Genomic DNA, 24,839 nt, shown 5'->3' with positions numbered 1-24,839 from the left:
AATTTAAATTTACTTTTTTGACTTGATTATGTTACATGATACATTAAAGTACTGTCCTTTATTGTAAAAATTAAAAAAAATAAAGATACAGTATTACTCGCTCAATTGCACTCGCTATTTTGTCAGATATTTCGGTCAATTAATCGGGTGGTTCAATAAAAGGAATTCCGTTTAATTGACCAACCTATTAATTTAAGTGAAAACCGACTGGGCAGTTAAAAACAAAATGTTCATCTCAATTAATGCCACGGACGACACGACGATCGAAACTGAAAATGACAGAAAACAAATAACAAGGCTCTATCACTGGGCAGGTTCAGAAGACATAAGGGAGTTGAAAATAAGGCAAGTTTCTAGGGTCTGATTGGCCAGCTGTCAAAGAATTACCTTCCAATGGAGGCAACTCAATTAGAAAGTTGACTGGAAAGTTAGCCAAGAAAAATCTCAAAGACTATCAAATTAAATCTACTTCTGTCAAAATGGTAGTTAATCATGATTTTTCGTTCAACTGAAAATTGATTTTTTTACTCTGTGATTTACATACCTATTTAGTTTCTGCACAACTTCATTTAATATTATTCTTTGAAAGGTTTTCTTGTCAATTGGAAAAGAAATAAATAATCTTTCTTTACAATACAAAACACAAATCGTGATGGACTTGTAGCTTGCCTTAGAAGTGTTTTGTAGACAGTAATGTTTTTGGTAGTTTGTGTGCTATGAACTTAAAGTAGAGGTTTGCGAAGTAAAGTTCTGAATTTGAAACTAATGTCACTTGAAAAACTAGCCAGTTGCCTTGATCAAATTAAAGTACTTCTAAGTTACAAAAACTTACTTCGATTATTAATACATTTATTGATTTTGGATTGTTTCAGTTTTTAAGTTGGATTTTTTTAAGATCCATAAAGCGACGAAGTTTAACCGACCGAAATAAAGCTGTTGTATGTATGGTATGTACATGGGAAATTTTCGAACACGACTTTTTCGGCCAGTTTGCGAGAAAATTATCTAAGCGAGGTGCAAATAAGGCAAATTACTGTACATAATTTCATGGTTTACGTGAATTAATCATAATGTAGTATGTATTTCTATGTATGCGAAAAACCATACTTTTCCTTACCCATATAGGGGCTGCGGGTGTAGCATTGACCCCCACCGCCCGGACTATAACCAGAATAGTAACCTGGCGGACCTGGATAGTGTTCCAAATGCTGCGAGTGGGTGGCTCCTGGTCCTGCGGGAACCAATTGTGTCCCAGAGGGTGGTCCTGATGGTGACGCCTGACCTGCCGGAGGTGGTGACTGTTCATATATATCAGATGGAGGAGGTGGCCCCGAATGAGGTCCTGTTTGGTAATACGGTGGATAACGCCTGTATGATGGTGGAGGTGGAGCACTCTGATATACTTTGGCTGGAAAGTATGGTTGATAGGGTGGAGAATAGCACATCGCCTCACCCGGATAGGGAGAGTAATAATTGGGAGGATACGCCGACGTATAATGCATTTGATGCATTGATCGTGGATATGGTGGTGCACCTTGATGAGCAGCAGCTGCTGCTGCGGCTACAGCTTGTTGATGTAATTGCTGTTGTTGGTGTTGGCTTTGTTGCTGTGTAGCAACACTCGGGGATTGTTGTGAACTCTGTTGTTGAGTTGGGTAACGGAATGTTGTCAAATCACCACCTGTTATTAGAACATCACTTTCTAAACTCTCCACCGTTGATGTAGATGATGGTAACGGTGGTAATGGACTACGTTCTGGATCAGAGTCAAGAGAGTTAGGAATTAGCTTGTTCTTTGTTCCAATTGATGGTTGAATTGATGATTGCTGCTTAGATGCTTGTTGTGGTGGTGCAGCTATTGGTTGTAGCACATGTGGCGAAATTAAAGGCCCAGCCGGTTGGTAATAACCTGATAAAAAAGAAGAGAAATTAACATTAAAATCGCACTTCATATCTTAAAAATATGGAATATCATTTTTAAACAACTAAAACCAACAAATAAGGCTATTAACATAAGCCCTTAATGAGGACACACCAAAATTCAAAGATTGAATACTTTTCGCAGAGGATTTCTTACATGAAATTTAACCGTACATAAATAGGCTAGTACCCGTGGCATGATGGTTAGTGCGTTGGACTGTCATGCCAGAGGTCTTGGTTTCGATAACTGCCTGTGCCATCTAGAGTTTTTCACGGGTACTGCCTCTCTGACAACATTACCCGCACATGGGAATGGTTGAGAGTTGTAAGTCAATAGGCCCTAGTTTTCAAATGGACTGTTGCGCCACCTAATTTTTTTAAAGGCTAAAAATGTAACTAAAGAGAACAGAGCAGATGTTCTTTATTTTTAAATTTAAAAGATACTGTTTTTAATTTATTCAGTGACAATATTTGTTATTATTAACATTATACGATACACCTTATGCAAAAAAAAAAAACAAAAACTCTATCTTCCACATCGCAAGAAGAAAAGCCTTTGAACTGGCTACAACTGCGACTTGAAATCAAGTTTCCATACATATAAGGGGACATTCAACAACCGAGTCCTCTGCCTTCAGCTTTTTCTTGCTTCGCGTGCATGGCACAGTGATATTCATTATACAAGCTTGGTCCTCATCTTAAACCTGCATATCTTTTAAAAAGAGAAACCATGGAACAAGGAAATAATGTTTTAAAAACGCGAAAGGCTCCTTGATGCGTTAGTTTTTTTATGTTATGTAAGCGGGTGATTGCACTATATGCAGTAAACAAATTATTAAAAGGGAAAAATAAAGGTACACATCTTCAGGTCAGGGAAAAGTAAGTTTTTGTAGGAACAAAACGACAACGAATGTTTGAGAAATAAATAGGTGCCTACACAGATAAAAATAAAATAAAATTCTGACAATAGTTCAGAGAAAATTAAAAAATTATTTTATATTCTATTCATCTTGCTCTCACATTCCTCTAGAAATAAAATAAAAACCAACGGCAAAACTTCAAAAGCCACAGCTCTACGTCTACACTATATAATAAATTTTAAATGAAGTTGTTTCAATCACTAGTTTGGAAATTATTGATTGAAAAATTAAAATGTGTGAAAAAAAGTTAAAATAATCACTTTCAGTATTATTTTTCTCATGGTTATATATACCAGTAAAAATGTTACTGATGTAGATCATGCTCTAATTAATTTTTTATGAAAAACAGAAAACTGAAATTTGTAAACTTTTTTTTATAGAAAATACTGCCATTAAAAAAATATAAAGATGACTTGTATTATTTTATCTCAAATAATGGAATTTTTGCTAGATGTTAAAAAGTATAACTATTTTTGATTGATGGAAAACAAAGCGTGGGTCTGCAACTAAAGGACTTTGACCTTCCTGTCGCTTACAGTAAACACATAGAAAATTGAAGTGACTGGCATACTTAACAATTGATTGACTTGCACGCGGAATGCAATATCTCCTCGTGGTGTATTCTGGGTTACGCTAGTTAAATTACTTCTTGACCACAAAGATAAACTCAAACTGAAAGTAAATACTAAAAATATCTTAACAGTAATTTTAACAATCTCAAAACCCAAAAGTAAAGCAAAAATCTTTTACTCAGAGAAGGAAATCTTAATACAAATAGAAGTTTTGTGCGTATAGAAAAAAACAAGAAATAAATATCCGCATACCTGTATTAAAATCACAAACCGAAGAGATCCGGTCCTGGCCCAAATTTCGCTCAAATATCTAACAGCACTCTATGAATCAATACACCACAGGTTACTTGAAGTAATTCAGAAATCAGAAGTTAGCACGCATGACTAAAAATTATTTAAATACCTCATTCATTCAACATTTAGGATTTTCCAACAAAAAAAAATCGGCAAATAAAAAACTAAAAGAGGCTTGTCCCTATCCATGTGACACAAAGTGTACTACTTCTCATCTCAAAGATAAAATAATTGTTAAGATTTATGGCGTTCGCAAAAGACTATCTCCGCTACGGTTAATCTGAAATCAACACCCCACAACGCACAAGCACACATCTAATCTATTGATTTCAACGCAACACGCTAATAACGTGGTTCTGCTAGATTTTGAAATAAATCAATTCAATTGCGGAAGTGTCTACTTTTTATGGTAATGAACCGCAATTTATTGGCACGCACTTTGAGCAACAACGTTGAGTGGTTTGGGTATGAAGACTATGACAGTGTTAATGTTGAAGGTGCCTTCATCGTGCATTGGACGCTTCATTAGTAAATTCACAAAGGTTGAAGACTATGTACTTGTAGATGAGCTTCACATCAGTAAAGTTGTTTAGCTTAGAAGCTGGAATGCATGCTCATGATGCACGTTAATATTTAAATATTTTTAGAGCAAATCTTACGAATTGTATAATCACATAACATATATGAGTACCGATAATGGAATCACGGAAACCAGTTTACATCGCTGAAAAGGTATCATTTGCAGTAAATATAACACACAATAAGAAAGTGTACAGGAAAACCAAATATATGCCTTTCTTCTCTTCAAGGACTGTAAAATTAAAAAAAAGAATAGTTGAATATTTCTTTCTAACCTGTCAAATGTTTAACCACCACTGACATCAAGACATTAGGGTTTAACCCAAAATATTTCTTTAAGTAAATAATTAAATAAAGCGGGTTTACTCCTACCGTTTGTTGTTATGTGTTATAATTAAACTTTAAAATCTAATACAAAGAAAGATCATTGAATTGATCAACAAACACATCTACAACGTGGAGAAAAAAAATAATTTAAAACGTGGCGCCGCTGTTATCAGTTTTTTGTAGAAACTACAGGGTCCGGCAAAAAAACCTACCGAATTTTTAGACGTTTGTAACTTAAAGCTATTTATAGATAAAATGGTATTCCGGGTAGAGAGAGGTCTACGTGCCGTTTTTAGTAATAATAATGGCGTGGCCCTTATGTCATTTTTCGGTGTGGCTGTTGCTGAATTTGTTGTGTTAGGTCCGTAATTTTTCGAAGATAATGGGCAAACATTTACAGTTATTTGTTATATAATTATTTATTTGTTATTAAATAAATAATAAATTGGGCGGCGCAATAGTCCGTTGAGAACTAGGGCCTAGTGACTTACAACTCAATCATTTCTGTGTGCGAGTAATGTTGTCAGGCGAACTACAGTTTATATGCCGAATCCGAACGGCTAATTTGAGAAAGCACTTTTTCATGACAAGAGTTACTCTTGTTACAGAGTTATAATTCCTCGCAAGAGGCAGTACCCGTGAAAAGAGTTAAGATGGCATGGGCAGGAATCGAACCCAAGACCTCTGGCATGACAGGCCAAAGCACTTTTTTTTTTTTTTTTTTTTATTTTTTTTTAAATTCATTTTTATTAATTCATTCTTAATCCTATCTTAAAGCTAGACAAAAATTCATAAAACTAGCCCAATTATCCATAACTAACTTAATGGTCCCATACGGACACTGTAAGTTAAACTATAATACTTAAAACTAATGCCTTTCGGCCCTAAGATCTATTTTACTTCATTTAAATTTCATTTCATTTATTTTTGTATTTATTAGAAAATTTGAACAAAAAACTAATATCAATATCCTTTTTTATTTATTTTTACTTACAAACTACTTAAAGTTAGGTTCTTAAATAAAACTTAAAACTAACTTAAACTACCTATTCTACCTATAAACTACTTAAAACTAGAACAATCACAGCAGCAAATCTAACGTGTTTTGTTTTTATATTTTACTGTCTTTTTTGTATGGTTTTTTTTTTTTTTTTTTATTCCATGTTTTTTTTTCTTTGATTTTTTTTTGTTTTTAATTTTTTTTTTTTAATTTTTTTTTTTATTTTTATTTTTTAATTTTTTTGTGTATTTTTTTTTTGTGCCACCATGCCTATTCTACTTAAAACTAAACCCTAAAACTATAAAACAAGTATGTAAGCCGGCCAAGGCTTAAACCCCATCCCGACCTACCCATTATCAAGTGCCGATTGAAGCCACCAAAACTGGTTCTCCTGCTTCACCCTATCAGTTCGGTCCCGTTCGGACACAGCCCTACTGAACCGAAGGAGCTCCGCTCCGCCTTGTGCCATGACGTCCCGACTGTACGGGAGTCGCCTATCCACGGTTCTTCGTCTGACGTGGTAGATTAACGGAACTGCCAATCTATCCTGTATCAGACCGCATTTGTCTAAAAAGAGGAATGCCTCTGGTGGAATGAACCCGCTCAAGCGTGCACTCTCAAAATACTCGTCGTTCGGATAAAACGCCCCGAAAATTAAATTGTTGGTCGAAGACATAGCTCTTGCAATGTGACCTCGAACGAGTTTTATCACGAAATTGTCAATTCTGTTGATTCGAGCCCCGTTGTATAGGACCTCGTTGGAATAGTAATGCACATAAGAAGATTCGGCTGTTCGATATAAGCCGGTACAGCGTCGTAGACACTGCCGCTCGAACACCCGGAACTTCTCCATCTGGGAAGGGGCAACGTTGAACCACACAGGACAACCATACACGATCATTGGCCGTATGAGGGCCATGTAGCAAATTACCTTCACTCTGGGGTCAAGCCGACTGCTAAAAAACAGCCGCTTTGTCAGAGCGAAGGCTCCTCTGGCCCTGGTCAGAGCAGCATTTATATGTCTGTCGAAATATAAATACTGATCTAACCAGATACCGAGGTACTTCACTACACTTTTGCTCGCCAATGGCTGCCCGTGAAGATCAACGATGACCATCTTGCGCCAATTCTTACAGGCCAACGCACTAACCATCATGCCATTTATTTGTTATTGCCTTTTGAAATATGGGAGATCCTTTTGCCGGACCCTGTTTATGTTTACAATTGGTAACAACAATCGACATAAAAATAAAATTATTGTAAATTAGTAAATATTGCAGCCATCAAAGCAAACAAAACCCATTCTATCCGTTAAATTGGACCAAATTACATATAAATTTCGGTTGAGTTGGTTAACAAAAATATCAGGACACTGAATTTTTATATATTAAGATAATATTTATCAAAATTGATACACCTTGAACTTCAAGAGCAAGTTCGAACGATATTGTCATAATTTTATTTATAAAATAAAACAAAACATTTTTTTCAAGACTAAAAAGACCGGCTCACTCTTCTGCACTCTGAAATTTAGATATATTGGTGAAAATAAATGTTCTTTGATGGGATTTTTAATCTTTATATGACTTTAACTGAGAAATGGAGCTGATAAATACCTTTTAAAATGACTTTGAATCCACAGTGTCATAATGCTTACATCTTTATGTGAATGGATCTTTATGAAGCATGGGTTTTCTTTTTAATTAAATTATTAATATTGTCAAAATATACAATATGATTTGTATACTTTTTTCCCTATTACAACAAAAACAGAATGTTTGAGAGTTGTAATTCGCTAGACTCTGGTTCTGTTCGAACTGTTGCGCCAATTAATTTAATTTGGTCAAAAACGGTTATAAAGACATCGCTTATAATGAAATATCGGTTATTGCCTGCTAATTTGTAGGTCCCAGAAAAAAATTAATACAAATAGAAATTCTACTATTCTAATATCGCCTATTAGGAATGATTGGTTATAAAGAAAAATATAAAATGGAAAATACTAAATCTATGTTTTCTGAACACTTACAAAAACTAAAGGCAATGCAATTTTTTTCTTTTCAAAAGCAATTCATTTTTAAATCACAACATCAAGTAAAGAGAATTTGTCTTTTTTACGACTGCAGAAAAAAATTGAACCTCATACATCATACATCAATCATACAAAAAATAAAAAGTATTTTCTTATTTTTTAATTAAGAACAAAAAATTTAAAATTGGTTACACTAAAACATCGGGTAAAACGAACACGTTCTTTCTCAACTCTAGGAGTTTGTTATAACCGTTTTTTGATTGTACTTTAAAACGAGAAAATTACTTTTTTAAATCAGTTGCTAACGTGTCGTTATCAGTGTCGAAATACTTATGAGAGGATAGCGGAGTACTAAAACAATACTTTTAATTAGTAATTCTACGGGCTATGGAAATGTTTATTATTTGTATGACAACTCCGAAAAGGTAAGACCTAACAAAGAGATATTAGTATTTATATTGGAACGTTGGGTGACTGTTTGTGTCTGACGATTTCATATGTTACTTATACAGATGGAGATTGGCGAATGTCGTTTATGAATGTGTGGCGACGGTTGTTGACTGGCGACAATATTCTCATCTTGCTTAGTATCGAAGTTAGCATTTTTATTTGCTTTTGTGCCCCGAAAAAGGAGTTTAGTCCGGATAGCACAATCGAAAAGCCAAAAATAGTATTAAAGTGTATCCGATTTGTCAAATTGAAAATGTTGAAATTTATCGTCGTTTCAAGTTCCCTAGAGTCGAAATAAAAGATTTTTAGAAAGATGTCTGTGCGTGCGTGTGTACGTGTGCACGTACGTTCCTACGTCCGTACGTTCGCGACGTTTTTTTCGTCCTCCATAGCTCAAGAACCAGAAGAGATATCAACTTCAAATAAATTTTGTTATACAAATAATAAGGCAAAAAGATGCAGAAAGGGCTCTCAAGAACATTGCGTGGGTGGATTTTTTACCATAGCAGTTTGAAAAAAAGGTGAACATTTTGGTTAACCCTAAATATCTTACGAACAAAAAAAGCTAGAAACTTGAATTAAATTTTATATAATATATTGTAACGTGATACCAAACAGGTATATTTTTTTTGTAAAAAATCAATATAACTTCTTTTTTATAAATCAATAAAACTGAAAAAAAAATTTGTCACCTCCAAAATTTTAAGTCTAAAATATGATTTCATCTCTAAAACAATTTTGTGCAACGAAGAATAATGTTTTTGACATCTGATAAAATTTGTGAAAAATCTAATTGACAGTTTTTTTTATAAAAAATAAAAAACTAAAAAAAACATTACTCAAAGTTCGTAAAAATTGAATATCGATTCAAATATATTTTCAAAAACTTGAAATTTAGGCTTCAAGCTTATTTTATCTTATAAGAAATATTGCTTTCAATATTTTGAAAAATGTTGAAAAATCGAATTGACAGTTTTTTTTACAAAAAATAAAAACCTAAAAAAAATTATAAAAGTTGGTAAAAATTGATTTTCAACTCAAATATCTTTTCAAAACTTTGAGATATTGGCTTTAATTTACTTTTATCTTTCAAAAAATATTGTTGTCAACATTCAGTTAAATTTTGAAAAAAATCGAATTGACAGTTTTTTTTACAAAAAATTAAAAACCGAACAAAAAATTAACAAAAGTTGGTAAAAAATGATTTTCGACTCAAATATCTTTTCAAAAATTTGAGATAACAGCTTTTAACTAATTTTTTCTTATAAGAAATATTGTTTTCAACATTAGGAAAAATCGAATTGACAGTTTTTTTTACAAAAAATAAAAACCTAAAAAAAATGTATAAAAGTTGGTAAAAATTGATTATCTGTTCAAAAATTTTAAATATTGGCTTCAAACTAGTTTTATCTTATAAGAAATATTGTTTTCAATATTTGGTAAAATTTTTAAAAAAATCGAATTGATAGTTTTTTTTACAAAAAATATAAATCTAAAAAAAACTCAAATAGCTTTTCAAAAATTAAAAATATTGGCTTCAAACTTATTTTATTTCACAGAAAATATTGTTTTCGATATTCAGTAATTTGTACCTATATACAAATCCAACAGTCCGTTTTTTCATGAAAAATAAAATCTACAAAAAACTTTTAAGAAAGACAAATCGACAGACTGGATGGGAAGTTATCAGTGTGGGTCGCATCCCAGCCTCTTTTTTTATTATTTTATTACCAGTTTCTTTAGTTAAACAGTTTAGAAACTTGCCTCCATTCGTTTTGTTGCTTTTTAAAATTAACTTTTTTTTTGTGACTTAAGTTAAAAAATAACTTAACATATCAAAACTTAAGTTATAAACCACTTATTGAAGTTATTTTTCCGATCCACACAAATTAAGGTATCCATTTTAACATTGCATACATAAGTTAGCAGTCGTCATTATTATATCTAAGAAAAAGATTTTGTCTTACCACTTTTTCTAAAATGTTGTTCGCGCCAATCAGTCAAAGGTTCGCACTTACCTGCAAATAAATAAATGAACAATAGATATATAACTATCATAAGCCATGTTTTTAGAATTCAATTATGGATTTTTTTTTAACTTTTGGGAGCGCATGCTAAAACATGAAAGGTTAGTTCATAGAACATTAATCACAGATATTTGACAAATATCTAGGAAAAAATGTATTGAAAAATAATTGATAACAAACCATTTTATCAATGGTAATTTTTTAACTTTAACCAATACAAAATTATAGTGCAAATTTTCTAAGCATCGCTTATCACTTTTGCATTGAACAAAAATTGACAAAGCGTTATTGATTTATTAGCACTATTATCAAAACTGTATACGAATTAAGTTTATGTCGTATATTATCACTGTTGGGACATTTCTATAAATTGAATAAGTATATTCTTGCTATGGAAGTGTACAATACAGATGACATATTATTGAGAGATCTGAAAAGACCCCTTTTTTACTGTCAAATAAATACCCAATTATTGTTAACTTACTTTATTGTAAATGTATATATGTATGTATGTATTGATTATTTTGCTAATTCTGGAGCAATAAAACATATTTTTTTGATGAATGAATGGTGTAGGTATATTTGTAAGTTATTTGTCTACGAATGTATTTACGTACAGTTTTACCGCCAAACGACACCATTTCTTATTATTGACATTATTTTATAGAATACGCCTAAATAATAATTTTGAATTGTTTTGTTTGATTTTTTTTCTCAGAGTTTGCATTTATAAAATCTTAAGTATAAAATATGGTGCTCTAAAACATAAGTTCTATCTGCGTTATGCAAAACTTTGCCACCCTTTATTCTTTTCTAAAAATATTTTTTAGATTTATTCGTATTGTAAAGATGCGCCATGACAACACACTTGTTCTGACATTCTTTTTAAATTTCCACTTACAAGTCAATTGAAATGTGCAAACCATAGTTTACGACGCCTGTAAAATTTCCAAAAATAATTTATCAAGCCTGTTGATGTATTTATGTAATTTATGTTACCAAATGAACAACAAATTAAAAAGGTATTATTTATAACCGAAAAACTCGAAAAAAATCAAAATTTCGCGATTGGATTTCTAAATAATAAATATCGATTAAATCTTCCAAATTCAAAAAGGGAAACAAGAAATATTCTGGGAATTGTCCAATTTAATTTTCTAAACAGAATAAATACTTAAATTACTAAAAGTAAAATACGTACATAAATAAAAACATACAAATTGGTATTTTATAACGGACGAAACAAACAGGATTGAATTATTTGTTGATTGTTGAAAACAGTTGTATCGAAAAATTTAGAAAAAACAATGAAATTTAAGTAAGGGAAAATAATTGAAAAATTAAGCAAAGTGTTTTTGAAATACAGTAAAAAAAAGTAAATTGATGTTAAAAAAGCGTTGGCAGATATAATTTAATGACAGATATAATTTAAAATTGAATAAAATATATTGCTCCGATTCCAGTATTAATAGCGCCCTATACTATCCATTTTCCAGTACCAGAAAATATTAAGTTTAAATTAGTACTTCGTACCTATTTGACGTTACTAAATCTTAGTACTTTTGTGAAGAAATCAGCTTTTTTCGTCCGCCATATTTCAAGAACCGGCAGACATGTCGACTTCAAAGTTTTTCAAAGTTTGTTTTACATATACTAACATCAAAAGATGCAGAAAGGACTTTCAAAAAAATGTAATTGATCTTGGCTCAAAATCTAAAACAACGTTTAGTTATGAGCTTAACACTTTGCTAAGTAACAATCTTCTGAATATTTAGCAATTTACTAGCGACTCAAATATTTAAAGCTTTCTTTCTTTTCTATTCGTTGAAATTTTCTCGTAGTTTTATTAAGATTGGCGCGTGTACATTTTGACGCCCGTGCCGGCCATTTTGTTTCGGTGACATCTGTCAAATCATTTGTTTATTATTCAATTATTTAAGCCAAATCATCCTGGCAAGTTACACGATTGAACAGATTAAGTATTCAATGCAAATTGATGTCTAACTCAAACCATTTAAAATTTAATCTGTATGATGCTCAACTTGCAATACACTTCGTATCATATTAATGGGGACAAGCTTTTTTCGTTTTTTATTTGCCGATATTTGGTACATATTTAGGTTTCTTGGGAAAACCCAAATGTGGAATGAATAAGGTACATATGTATTTAGTTTATATTACAAGCAACCATTTCTGTCATCCAGCTCCACGGTCCCGTAATAGCGTCCATCCTTTTCTTTCATCGGAAAAGATAACGGTATGCCAAGCTCGATTACACCTGTTGTTGAATCTCTCACTATCGCCAAGCTTTCTTGATTTGGTTTACCCGTCTGGGTCCTTGAGTTGTATACAGCATTTGAACTTCGTCTAATTTTGGTGACTAAAAAACGGATGGTTTTGTTGAGATCCCGGTTATCTCGAATTAGGGCTGTTTCCTTCTTAATTAGACCCTTACGTCTACCAATTCTTCTTGATTCCATCAAATTAATACTCGTACTAAACTCACAACTAATCAGAGTATCCTTTTATCTGATTTAAAACACGCTAATAGGTAAATTTAGATCTGGTACTTATTATGATCTTCTTCGAAAAAACACCATTGAGCTTGAACTTATCAACTTAATCAAAAAAAAATTACTTGCAATGTAAACTTAATACATACCTCATTAACTCCACATCTGGGTTTTTCCAAAAAACGCTAAGGGTTTTTAAATATATCGTCAAATAAAAAAAGAATTGTATTTGGGGGTATCTACTATTGTTGGCACGATTTTGGCATCCCACATTAAAAAAACCTTAATTTATCAACTTTATTTATATGCCAAATATTTTAGACTATTCAAAGCCAAAAAAACACTATTTACCTCGGCCGAAATGATGTGCTGCATACAGCATTTCACGATAGTGATGCATTGGATAATAATGTAGCTGTGGATGATGCGAAAGAGTGAATGACTGTGCCAAATTGGCAGTCATTGCACTCCCATACGTAGCAGCTACTGAACCTGTGTTTCTACCCAGTTGAAAGCCATCAATTCTCATGGCACCAGTAACTCTCCCTGCATCTTCCGCTGAGGGATACGCCATCAAGGGCGACGATGGCGGCGATGAAAACGACAACGGAGGTCCCGATGACAATGATGATGATGCAGATAAGACACTTGCTGTTGGAGATAATGATGATACGGACGATAGTGTTTCGAAAGTACTGCTCCGTGAACTTCCAACACTAGAACTTCGCTGAGCTGGCGTATTCTGAGTGATGCTGCTGGTGTTAGCGCTATTGCAGTAATTGCTCTGCAAACGATTTAAACGAGCGTCCGCTTTATCAACAGTATTTTTCAAAGGGTGCCCTCCTGCAACTTTTGACAATGCTGCAGGCATTTCGAGAGTTTGACTTGAAGTAGTCCTGGATTTTGATGTATTCACATCTGTTGGCGGTTGCCCACAGTATAGTTCATAGCATTCGCAAGCTTCACAACACAATTTCATAGCCTTTCTTTTTTAATTTGATGAAGTATGAACATTTTTTCAATTGCGTAGAATCTATTAAACAAACCGTTCTATATATGTCAAGTGCTTATGTTGTGATGGCAGAAAAGCAATCTAAAATAAAGTGAAACAGCAAAGTTGATAGGGGTGTAATTACATACAAATTCTAGATCTAACGCTTATACATTAGACATTTCACTCAATGTCGGGGGAACTTTTACTTAGTTAGTATGATGCTTTTATAATGCTGATTATTCTTTGCCTTTCAAAATATTGAACTAAGACTAACGGAGAGTGACACTTTACAATGTGTCACTTTTATCAGTCGGTCGGTGGGAAATTATTCGATATCTTTTGATTGTGTACAAATTTTGTCTAACTTGGTTTAAATAGTTTATTGGTAATTCCTAAAGAAACCACACATACGTTTAATTTACATATGTACATAATTTAATATCAATGGCAGCAGTATACATATATATTGATATTGATATTGATATTGATATTGATATTGATATTGATATTGATATTGATATTGATATTGATATTGATATTGATATTGATATTGATATTGATATTGATATTGATATTGATATTGATATTGATATTGATATTGATATTGATATTGATATTGATATTGATATTGATATTGATATTGATATTGATATTGATATTGATATTGATATTGATATTGATATTGATATTGATATTGATATTGATATTGATATTGATATTGATATTGATATTGATATTGATATTGATATTGATATTGATATTGATATTGATATTGATATTCGTATAAAAATGGTTACAACGTCTGCAACCATTTTCTACAAGTCGGTGTCTGCAATTTTCGGTCGTAATTCTTACTCAGACAGACTTAAAAAGTTAGACAATGTTTAAAACAATATATGTAATATTATTTTAGTAAGAATTTCTTGTTTAAAACAATATACATACATATATAATATTATTTTAGTAAGAATTTCTTGCCAGGAAAATTAATAATAGAATTTTTTATAAGATGACACAAAATTTGAAGTCAATATATTATTTGTTCTCCGGATAATTGAGTCGAAATTCAGTTTTACCAGTTTTATGTTGTTTTGTGTAGGTCTTCGTTGTTTGTTTTTTTTTTTTTTTTTAAACTTCAGAATTTTCAGAAAGTAGTAAGCTGACAGAAAGCGTCAAACTACGATCAGAGGCTCATCATAAGTGCATGTGTTAGTTGTTAGTAAAAGATAATACAAATATAGCCTAACACACGCACAAAATACAAAACAAAATTAGCATTTAACTATTACAGAACAAAAAATAAAATGCGAACGTTTACGATAGTGGAGCACTGGTTCTTAACAATGATTTTAATCCCATCTTATTTTAATTCAAATCTATCGATGAACAGTTTAAGTTATATAAAATGCTCATTCGACTTAAAGCTTCATTCTTGCCATAGTTAGTTCTATGGAAGTCAATATGTATAAAATCAAATGTGCACAGGTGATGAGTTCCGCCCCGGTAATTCAAATGTACACAAGATAGCAAATAAGGTGCATCAATTTCACCATTAATGAGTTGATGAAAAAATAAAGGGTGTCCCAAAATTAACGCAAGATTTGAATTTGCCGCCATTTGTGCAGTGAAGTGTTGAAAAAAAGCAATTTGACAGCTAACAGTATAGGGTTATTAAAAATGGAGCCTTACACGATAGAACAACGTGTCTTCATTATTAAAGAATATTTCAAAAATAGTGAAAGCTTGGCGGCTGCAGTTCGAAAATTTCATACAAAATATGGTCGGAATAGTGTTTTAACTTCGTCAACTGTGAAGAGATTAATTGAAAAATTCATGGAGACTGGATCCGTTGGAGACGCCAAACACACTGGTCGTCCAAAAACAAGCCGTTCAAATGTGAATGTCGAAGCAGTGCGTGAGAGTGTTGCTGAAAATCCAGGAACCTCAATTCGACGTCGTGGACAAGAATTGCAAATTTCAAGAACCTCTCTACAGCGTATACTCACCAAAGATCTGTGTCTTCATGCTTACAAAATTCAATTAACACAACAATTGAAGCCTAATGACCATGGACTGAGAAGAGAGTTCGTTGAATGGATTATTGAAAATCAACAAATGGACCCTGATTTTTCGAGCAAAACCATCCTAAGCGAGAATGATGCTGGTCAAGCAGTGTATGTTACTGGTGCTCGATATCGCGACATGATTACAGTTCTTTCTGCCAAAACTGGATGATTGATGTGTCCAATATGTGGTTTCAACAAGACGGTGCCACATGTCATACAGCCCGTGAAACAATTCAATTACTTCATGAGACATTTCCAGGTCGTGTACTCTCTCGTTTCGGTGATCAAAATTGTCCTCCTAGATCGTGTGATTTAACACCATTAGACTTCTTTTTATGGGGTTATTTGGAATCACAAGTCTATATCAACAAGCCCAGAACCACCCGTGCATTAAAGGAGGAGATTCAACGCTGCATCAACGAAATTCAGCTAGATTTATGCAGAATGCTCATGGAAAATTTCAACAAAAGAGTGCGCATGTGCATGCAAAGTCGTGGAGGCCATTTGTCCGATTTGTTATTCCATACATAACCCTATCCTATGTACTTTACGAGTCAATAAAAATATAACTATCAAAAGACTAAAAACGGCGTTTTCTATTTAATTCAAATCTTGCGTTAATTTTGGGACACCCTTTACTAAGTCATTATTAACACGATGTTCATAGGGAGGCAGATCATAGGCATCTTCCCAAGGAAGACCTTTTAGGGCAAAGCGAATGAAATTATGTTGAATTGATTCAATACGTTTTCTATGAATTTGGTAATAGGGAGTCCATACCTGCGAAGCATATTCAAAATAAGGACGAACATGGCAATTATACAAAGAAAGGGTAACATAGGGATCATTGAACTCCTTTGCCCAGCGTTTTATAAAACCAAGCATAGAACTTGCCTTATAAACAATAAAATTAATGTGATGTGTAAACTCTAAGTTGGAACAGAAATGTACACCTAAATCTTTAAATGTGGAGACACGACAGAGTTTTTGCTGTGATATACAGTAGTCAAATACGTTACTGATTAGTTTTTTAGTGAAAGTTATAGTCTGGCATTTTAAAGGGCTGAGTAAAAGGCTATTTTTCCCACACCAAAATGTGAAACTATCAATGTCGGCTTGTAAAAGAATACGATCATGGTTGGACTTTATTATTTTGAAAATCTTCATATCGTCAGCAAAAATGAGAAGTTCACTTGAGAGTAGAATCGACGATACATCGTTAATAGACAGGATGAACAGAAAAGGGCCAAGATGGCTTCCCTGGGGAACACCAGATTGAGCAACAAAAGGTTCAGAATGACAATTTCTAAATTTTACCTCGTAGGATCTGTTTTTAAGGTATGACTTAATCCAAGCTAAGAAAAATGGTGGAAAACCAAGAGCCTTAAGTTTAAATAAAATAATTCCGTGTCTTAGTTGGTCAAAAGCTTTAGAAAAGTCAGTGTACACACAGGCAACTTCAAAACCTTGTTCTAAAGCGTTTGAACATATGTTTGAGAATGTGAGGAGATTAGTAACGGTTGATCTTTTTTTCACAAAACCATGTTGCTCACATATGCTACGCTTTCACAAACAACTTGTTTAAATACTTTAGGAATGCAAGAAAGCTTTGCAATGGGCCTGTAGTTGCTTATATCCGACTTGTTACCTTTCTTGAAAATTGGTGTTAGAGCTGACATCTTCCATATACTGGGAAATTTGCCTGTTTTTAGAGAAAGTTTGAATAAAAACGTAAGGGGTTCAACTTAAGCATTACTACACTTTTTTAGTACTATCGGGGGAATACCATCAGGACCGGCTGAGCAGTCATTATTCAACGCAGATAAAAGATCAAGGACTGTACTCTGTAGCACAGGTATGTGACTACCGCTAGTTTCCGAAAAAGTGTGAAGATTATGAAAATATACTTCATCAACTTCTTGAGGGCTATTAACAAATGACTCACGGAAATTCGTTGCGAAAGCGTTTCAGATACCAAAAGTTTTATCTTACGAAAGGTTCTTGTAAGTGAAGTTAACTGGAAAGCCATCTGATTTTTTCCAAGATTTTGTAGGATTCTCTTTCAAAGAGGTGCCTATATCAGTAACATAACAAGCATATAATAAATTAGAAAGTGATTTAAATTGGTTAAAGAGTTCAACATAAAAAGAGAAGTTGACTAGAGACAGAGTTTTGAGATACGTTTTCCATGCCTTATTTCTTTTGTTACGCAGTAAACGCAATTCTTTCGTGTACCAAGTATGGCTAAAGTTTGTATTTCTTGATTTCTTTATCGGTACATTTTTTTCAAAACAATAATTCAGGATTCTATATTCATTCGACTTAAAGCTTCATTCTTGCCATAGTTAGTTCTATGGAAGTCAATATGTATAAAATCAAATGTGCACAGGTGATGAGTTCCGCCCCGGTAATTCAAATGTACACAAGATAGCAAATAAGGTGCATCAATTTCACCATTAATGAGTTGATGAAAAAATAAAGGGTGTCCCAAAATTAACGCAAGATTTGAATTTGCCGCCATTTGTGCAGTGAAGTGTTGAAAAAAAGCAATTTGACAGCTAACAGTATAGGGTTATTAAAAATGGAGCCTTACACGATAGAACAACGTGTCTTCATTATTAAAGAATATTTCAAAAATAGTGAAAGCTTGGCGGCTGCAGTTCGAAAATTTCATACAAAATATGGTCGGAATAGTGTTTTAACTTCGTCAACTGTGAAGAGATTAATTGAAAAATTCATGGAGACTGGATCCGTTGGAGACGCCAAACACACTGGTCGTCCAAAAACAAGCCGTTCAAATGTGAATGTCGAAGCAGTGCGTGAGAGTGTTGCTGAAAATCCAGGAACCTCAATTCGACGTCGTGGACAAGAATTGCAAATTTCAAGAACCTCTCTACAGCGTATACTCACCAAAGATCTGTGTCTTCATGCTTACAAAATTCAATTAACACAACAATTGAAGCCTAATGACCATGGACTGAGAAGAGAGTTCGTTGAATGGATTATTGAAAATCAACAAATGGACCCTGATTTTTCGAGCAAAACCATCCTAAGCGAGAATGATGCTGGTCAAGCAGTGTATGTTACTGGTGCTCGATATCGCGACATGATTACAGTTCTTTCTGCCAAAACTGGATGATTGATGTGTCCAATATGTGGTTTCAACAAGACGGTGCCACATGTCATACAGCCCGTGAAACAATTCAATTACTTCATGAGACATTTCCAGGTCGTGTACTCTCTCGTTTCGGTGATCAAAATTGTCCTCCTAGATCGTGTGATTTAACACCATTAGACTTCTTTTTATGGGGTTATTTGGAATCACAAGTCTATATCAACAAGCCCAGAACCACCCGTGCATTAAAGGAGGAGATTCAACGCTGCATCAACGAAATTCAGCTAGATTTATGCAGAATGCTCATGGAAAATTTCAACAAAAGAGTGCGCATGTGCATGCAAAGTCGTGGAGGCCATTTGTCCGATTTGTTATTCCATACATAACCCTATCCTATGTACTTTACGAGTCAATAAAAATATAACTATCAAAAGACTAAAAACGGCGTTTTCTATTTAATTCAAATCTTGCGTTAATTTTGGGACACCCTTTACTAAGTCATTATTAACACGATGTTCATAGGGAGGCAGATCATAGGCATCTTCCCAAGGAAGACCTTTTAGGGCAAAGCGAATGAAATTATGTTGAATTGATTCAATACGTTTTCTATGAATTTGGTAATAGGGAGTCCATACCTGCGAAGCATATTCAAAATAAGGACGAACATGGCAATTATACAAAGAAAGGGTAACATAGGGATCATTGAACTCCTTTGCCCAGCGTTTTATAAAACCAAGCATAGAACTTGCCTTATAAACAATAAAATTAATGTGATGTGTAAACTCTAAGTTGGAACAGAAATGTACACCTAAATCTTTAAATGTGGAGACACGACAGAGTTTTTGCTGTGATATACAGTAGTCAAATACGTTACTGATTAGTTTTTTAGTGAAAGTTATAGTCTGGCATTTTAAAGGGCTGAGTAAAAGGCTATTTTTCCCACACCAAAATGTGAAACTATCAATGTCGGCTTGTAAAAGAATACGATCATGGTTGGACTTTATTATTTTGAAAATCTTCATATCGTCAGCAAAAATGAGAAGTTCACTTGAGAGTAGAATCGACGATACATCGTTAATAGACAGGATGAACAGAAAAGGGCCAAGATGGCTTCCCTGGGGAACACCAGATTGAGCAACAAAAGGTTCAGAATGACAATTTCTAAATTTTACCTCGTAGGATCTGTTTTTAAGGTATGACTTAATCCAAGCTAAGAAAAATGGTGGAAAACCAAGAGCCTTAAGTTTAAATAAAATAATTCCGTGTCTTAGTTGGTCAAAAGCTTTAGAAAAGTCAGTGTACACACAGGCAACTTCAAAACCTTGTTCTAAAGCGTTTGAACATATGTTTGAGAATGTGAGGAGATTAGTAACGGTTGATCTTTTTTTCACAAAACCATGTTGCTCACATATGCTACGCTTTCACAAACAACTTGTTTAAATACTTTAGGAATGCAAGAAAGCTTTGCAATGGGCCTGTAGTTGCTTATATCCGACTTGTTACCTTTCTTGAAAATTGGTGTTAGAGCTGACATCTTCCATATACTGGGAAATTTGCCTGTTTTTAGAGAAAGTTTGAATAAAAACGTAAGGGGTTCAACTTAAGCATTACTACACTTTTTTAGTACTATCGGGGGAATACCATCAGGACCGGCTGAGCAGTCATTATTCAACGCAGATAAAAGATCAAGGACTGTACTCTGTAGCACAGGTATGTGACTACCGCTAGTTTCCGAAAAAGTGTGAAGATTATGAAAATATACTTCATCAACTTCTTGAGGGCTATTAACAAATGACTCACGGAAATTCGTTGCGAAAGCGTTTCAGATACCAAAAGTTTTATCTTACGAAAGGTTCTTGTAAGTGAAGTTAACTGGAAAGCCATCTGATTTTTTCCAAGATTTTGTAGGATTCTCTTTCAAAGAGGTGCCTATATCAGTAACATAACAAGCATATAATAAATTAGAAAGTGATTTAAATTGGTTAAAGAGTTCAACATAAAAAGAGAAGTTGACTAGAGACAGAGTTTTGAGATACGTTTTCCATGCCTTATTTCTTTTGTTACGCAGTAAACGCAATTCTTTCGTGTACCAAGTATGGCTAAAGTTTGTATTTCTTGATTTCTTTATCGGTACATTTTTTTCAAAACAATAATTCAGGATTCTATAAAAAGTTGAAACTGCTTCGTCAATGTTAGAAAATGCTAGTGTATCAGCAATTCCAGAAATGGTTAAATCTTCAGACAACTGCTGGAAATTGGCTCTTCTGAAATCAAAATTATATAAGCAATCAAAAGAATTACTGTGATTAGTAAGGTGATTACTTAAGTCAAAAAAAAATGTCCAAAGGGGGGTGATATTTGTCAATATTAGTAATTCCTGATCTAGATTCTAGAACAAGAATACTAATAGCGTCAGAAGAAAAGACTGAATCGAGAATTCGATTTTTTGAATTTTTAATACAGCTTGTTTGCTGTAAGTCAGTAAGAAGGACTTTATCGAGAAGAGATAGTTCCATTTGTGAAGAAGAAGGAGAGGCTTCAAGGCAGGATTCGTCTTCGGATGGAATCCAGTCGATGTGTGGTAAATTAAAATCACCTAAAAGTAAGATATTGGTGTCAGAACTGGACAAATTTATAAGATAGTCTAATGCCAAGGAGAGATCGTTATAAACAGACTAAAAAATATTGTCAATGAAAATTAACTACATTTGAATGTATGTTTTAAAACGAGCAAATTTGAATATGGTTTTTGTTCTCAAAATATTTATAATATAAATAATATCAATTTGTACCAGTTTCAGTGGTAGTTTATAAATAGTTTAGTTTTAATAAAAATAGTATTTTTAATAGAATGAAATAATTTTCAAATCAATAACATTATTAGTTCTCTAGATATTTCTAAGATATTCAAATCACAAGTCAATTAGAATTTATATTTTTCTTTGCAAAAGCTGCTCATTAGATTTTTCATGTAATTGACCGTCAAAAACCCTATTCTTTGTTGTAGAATATTATTCTGGAGGTAACATCATTTTTTGTTTCTAAAATACCCGAAGTGATGGTTTTATCTGTAATAATTCCTATAGGAAGTTAGCAAATAACTTATGAATATCTTTGCATTCAATTGAATATGTTATATCAAATTGAATTATTTTATTATTATATAGGTGTAACTCAAATAAATTATATTCCTATTAAAATAGGCGTTGTAAAAAATCAAATATACTTTTATAAATTTTGAATGCAATTTAAACCATTCTAACTTTATTATGTAAGAAACTGGACAGGGTGAGTTATTTGGATTAAAAGCATTGCTTATTTAGTAATCAAAACACTACCTAATTCAATGAAATTTCTAAAGTAAATGACATCGAGACAAATTACGTCATAGTTAACAGAAAAACATTTTACAAATCGTATTTATTCGTCTTTATGTCTATGTCCACCCAACACATTAGTTAACTGTATGAGATTTCCAATCTTTAACGTCACTTAAGACTCATCTAACCATCCCACAGAAGCAGCGTCTTAGCGCTAAGGAATTTAATAATCAATCTCACTAATTGATGATGTTTATTTTGCAACACCCTTTATGAATATCATACTCATACAAAGAACATTCAAAGAAAAACACCTGTGGGCATCAAGGAAATAACTGGGAGAATATCGTTATGTCGCAAAAATTAAAGGAATTTCAATCAAGTGCAAACCTTGGAGAACCTGATGCTTGCAACTTATTTTTTGTACATTCATACAATTATGATTTAAAAATAGTTTTATTGATTCCATAACTATAAAACTGACAACAATTCTTTAAAATATGAATTTATAATAATAATTCAGTTTCGTCTGCAAAAAAAGATGAATTCAGTTAATAGAAATAAGATTCGTTTACTACGACGTTTGAATGATCTAGAAAAATAATACTTTTAACATGAATAGTTATAACATGTTAAAATTATGTTGTTATACATACATATACATATATTAACTTCATTAAAGGGATTAAGTATTTCATAAATTGATTTGTTTTTAAAAATGTGTTTAATTAACCTAAATTAAGTAAAATTCATTTCTTTTGGTGCTTTTTTCTCTTAACGCCTTAATATGTCAACGCTCAAAAAGTGACACATGTACACTCTGGAGTCTTTATAAATATAATGTACCTATATCAATTTGATCGAAAATTCACTTAGCCTATTTATGCATGATTTCCTTTAATTCATTAATAATAGTCCAGGTCGTGATTCCTATGCATAATCTAAGAATCTCAAATTTTCATATTATATAACGGCGGCGATTTAAGAAAGCCTTATTTTGGTGATGTAACTTGACTCATTAAGTGCGATAATTAGTGAGGATGAAGATTTCCAACTGTAAAATAAAAAAGAGGCTGGGATGCGACCCACACTTCTTAAAAGGTTTGTAGGTTTTCGTGTTTTGTTAAAAAAGTTATCAATTACATTATTGTATAAATTTTTTAAATTACCCACAATATTTTGCATATGATAGAGGAGTTTGATTTCTAAATCTATTTTGGTTAACGAGATTTGTATATCTTATATTTATAAACAAATACAAATTGGATTGATAAAATTAAATTGAAGCCAATGTTTTTTATTATTCATGAGATATCGAGAACCGATTATCAATTTTGAGCAATTTTGCGTACTATTTTTTGTAGATTTCATTTTTTTATGAAAAAACTGACTTAGATTTTTATAAAAAAAAATTACTGAATGTTGAAAACTATACTTCTTATACATTAACATTAATTTGAAGCCTATATCTTAAATTTTTGAAAAGATGTTTGAGTCGAAACTCAATTTTTACGAACTTGCATTCATTTTTTTAGGTTTTTATTTTTTGTAAAAAAAACAGTAAATTCCATTTTTCGCAAAATTTTACTGCATGTTGAAAACAATATTTTCATAGGATAAAATCATTTTGAAACCAATATCTCAAAATTTCGAAAAGATATTTATGTCGAAAATCAATTTTTACCAACTAAGTTTAATTTTTGTTAGGTTTTTAATTGTTTGTAAAAAAAACTGTCAATTAGATTTTTCTCAAACCAATATTTCTTATAAGATAAAATAAGTTGGAAGTCATAATCTCAAATATTTAAAGATATTTAAGTCAAAATTCAACTTTGAGTAATGTTTTTTTTTAACTTTTTATTTTTTATAAAAAAAAACTGTCAATTCGATCTTTCAAAATTTTACCTGATATCAAAAACGTTGTTTTTCGTTGCACAAAATTCTTTTATTCGTAAAATTTTTGAGGTGACATTTTTTTGTTTCAGTTTTTTTGATTTATAAAAAACCGTTAAATGGATAATATTGAATAATATACTTGTATATTATAATATAATATAATATATAACATATAAAATGGAATTTAATTCAAGTCTCTAGCGTTATTTGTTGAGATATTTAGGGTGAACATTTTACCTTTTTTTAGCTGATTTGGTAACAAAAAAAAAACAACATTTCAATTCGACAAATCGGACCCATTACAATAATTTCCTAAGGGAAGTTAATACAAAATAAAATTAGGCGGCGTAACAATCCGTTGAGAGGGCCTCTCAACCATTCCTGTGTGAGTACTATTGTCAAGGATGGAGGAGACCTACAGTTTTAACCCGATTTCGAAATGCTCATTTGAGAAAGCACTTTTATTGACAAGAATCCCCAATTGATTTTAACTGAAATTCGATGATGTGGATGTGAGGGATGCTTTATTTGTAAAAATGTTGGATTCACATGATATGGAAAAGATACGTTTTGCATCATTATTTGCCTATGGAAAGAGAGCAGACACATGAATATGTTTTTTAGTCCATAAATACAAAACAATTAAAGTAAGTTTTTGTTTTAAATCATTTTTTTTAATACCTTTACTGCATTAGTTTTGAAAACTAAATGTAGCTACACCTATGATGAATGTTTGTCAAGTTAATTTATATCAGAAGCTTATGATCTGAAATCAGTTAAATAACTTAAAATGCTAATATTCATCCTAATATTG

At 32.4% G+C, this 24,839-nt stretch overlaps 1 protein-coding gene across 2 annotated transcripts in view; it reads right to left on the bottom strand.

Moving 5' to 3' along the window:
* LOC129944512 (uncharacterized) overlaps window positions 1-24,839 on the bottom strand; it is a 171,766-nt gene that overhangs the window by 6,139 nt on the left and 140,788 nt on the right. Inside the window, exons 4-5 of one of the 2 annotated variants that reach the window (XM_056053990.1) lie at window positions 10,062-10,112; window positions 1,118-1,909 (exon numbers count right to left, since the gene is read on the bottom strand). In XM_056053990.1, the coding sequence (XP_055909965.1) occupies window positions 1,118-1,909; window positions 10,062-10,112 (843 nt within the window). The remainder of the gene's footprint in view (window positions 1-1,117; window positions 1,910-10,061; window positions 10,113-24,839) is intronic. The other variant, XM_056053991.1, reaches the window with a different exon arrangement.

The sequence above is a fragment of the Eupeodes corollae genome, chromosome 2 (assembly GCF_945859685.1).
Source record: "Eupeodes corollae chromosome 2, idEupCoro1.1, whole genome shotgun sequence".
NCBI lineage: Eukaryota > Metazoa > Arthropoda > Insecta > Diptera > Syrphidae > Eupeodes > Eupeodes corollae.
The sequence above is the reverse complement of the archived record's forward strand: the minus strand, read 5'-3'. Positions and strand labels throughout refer to the sequence as shown.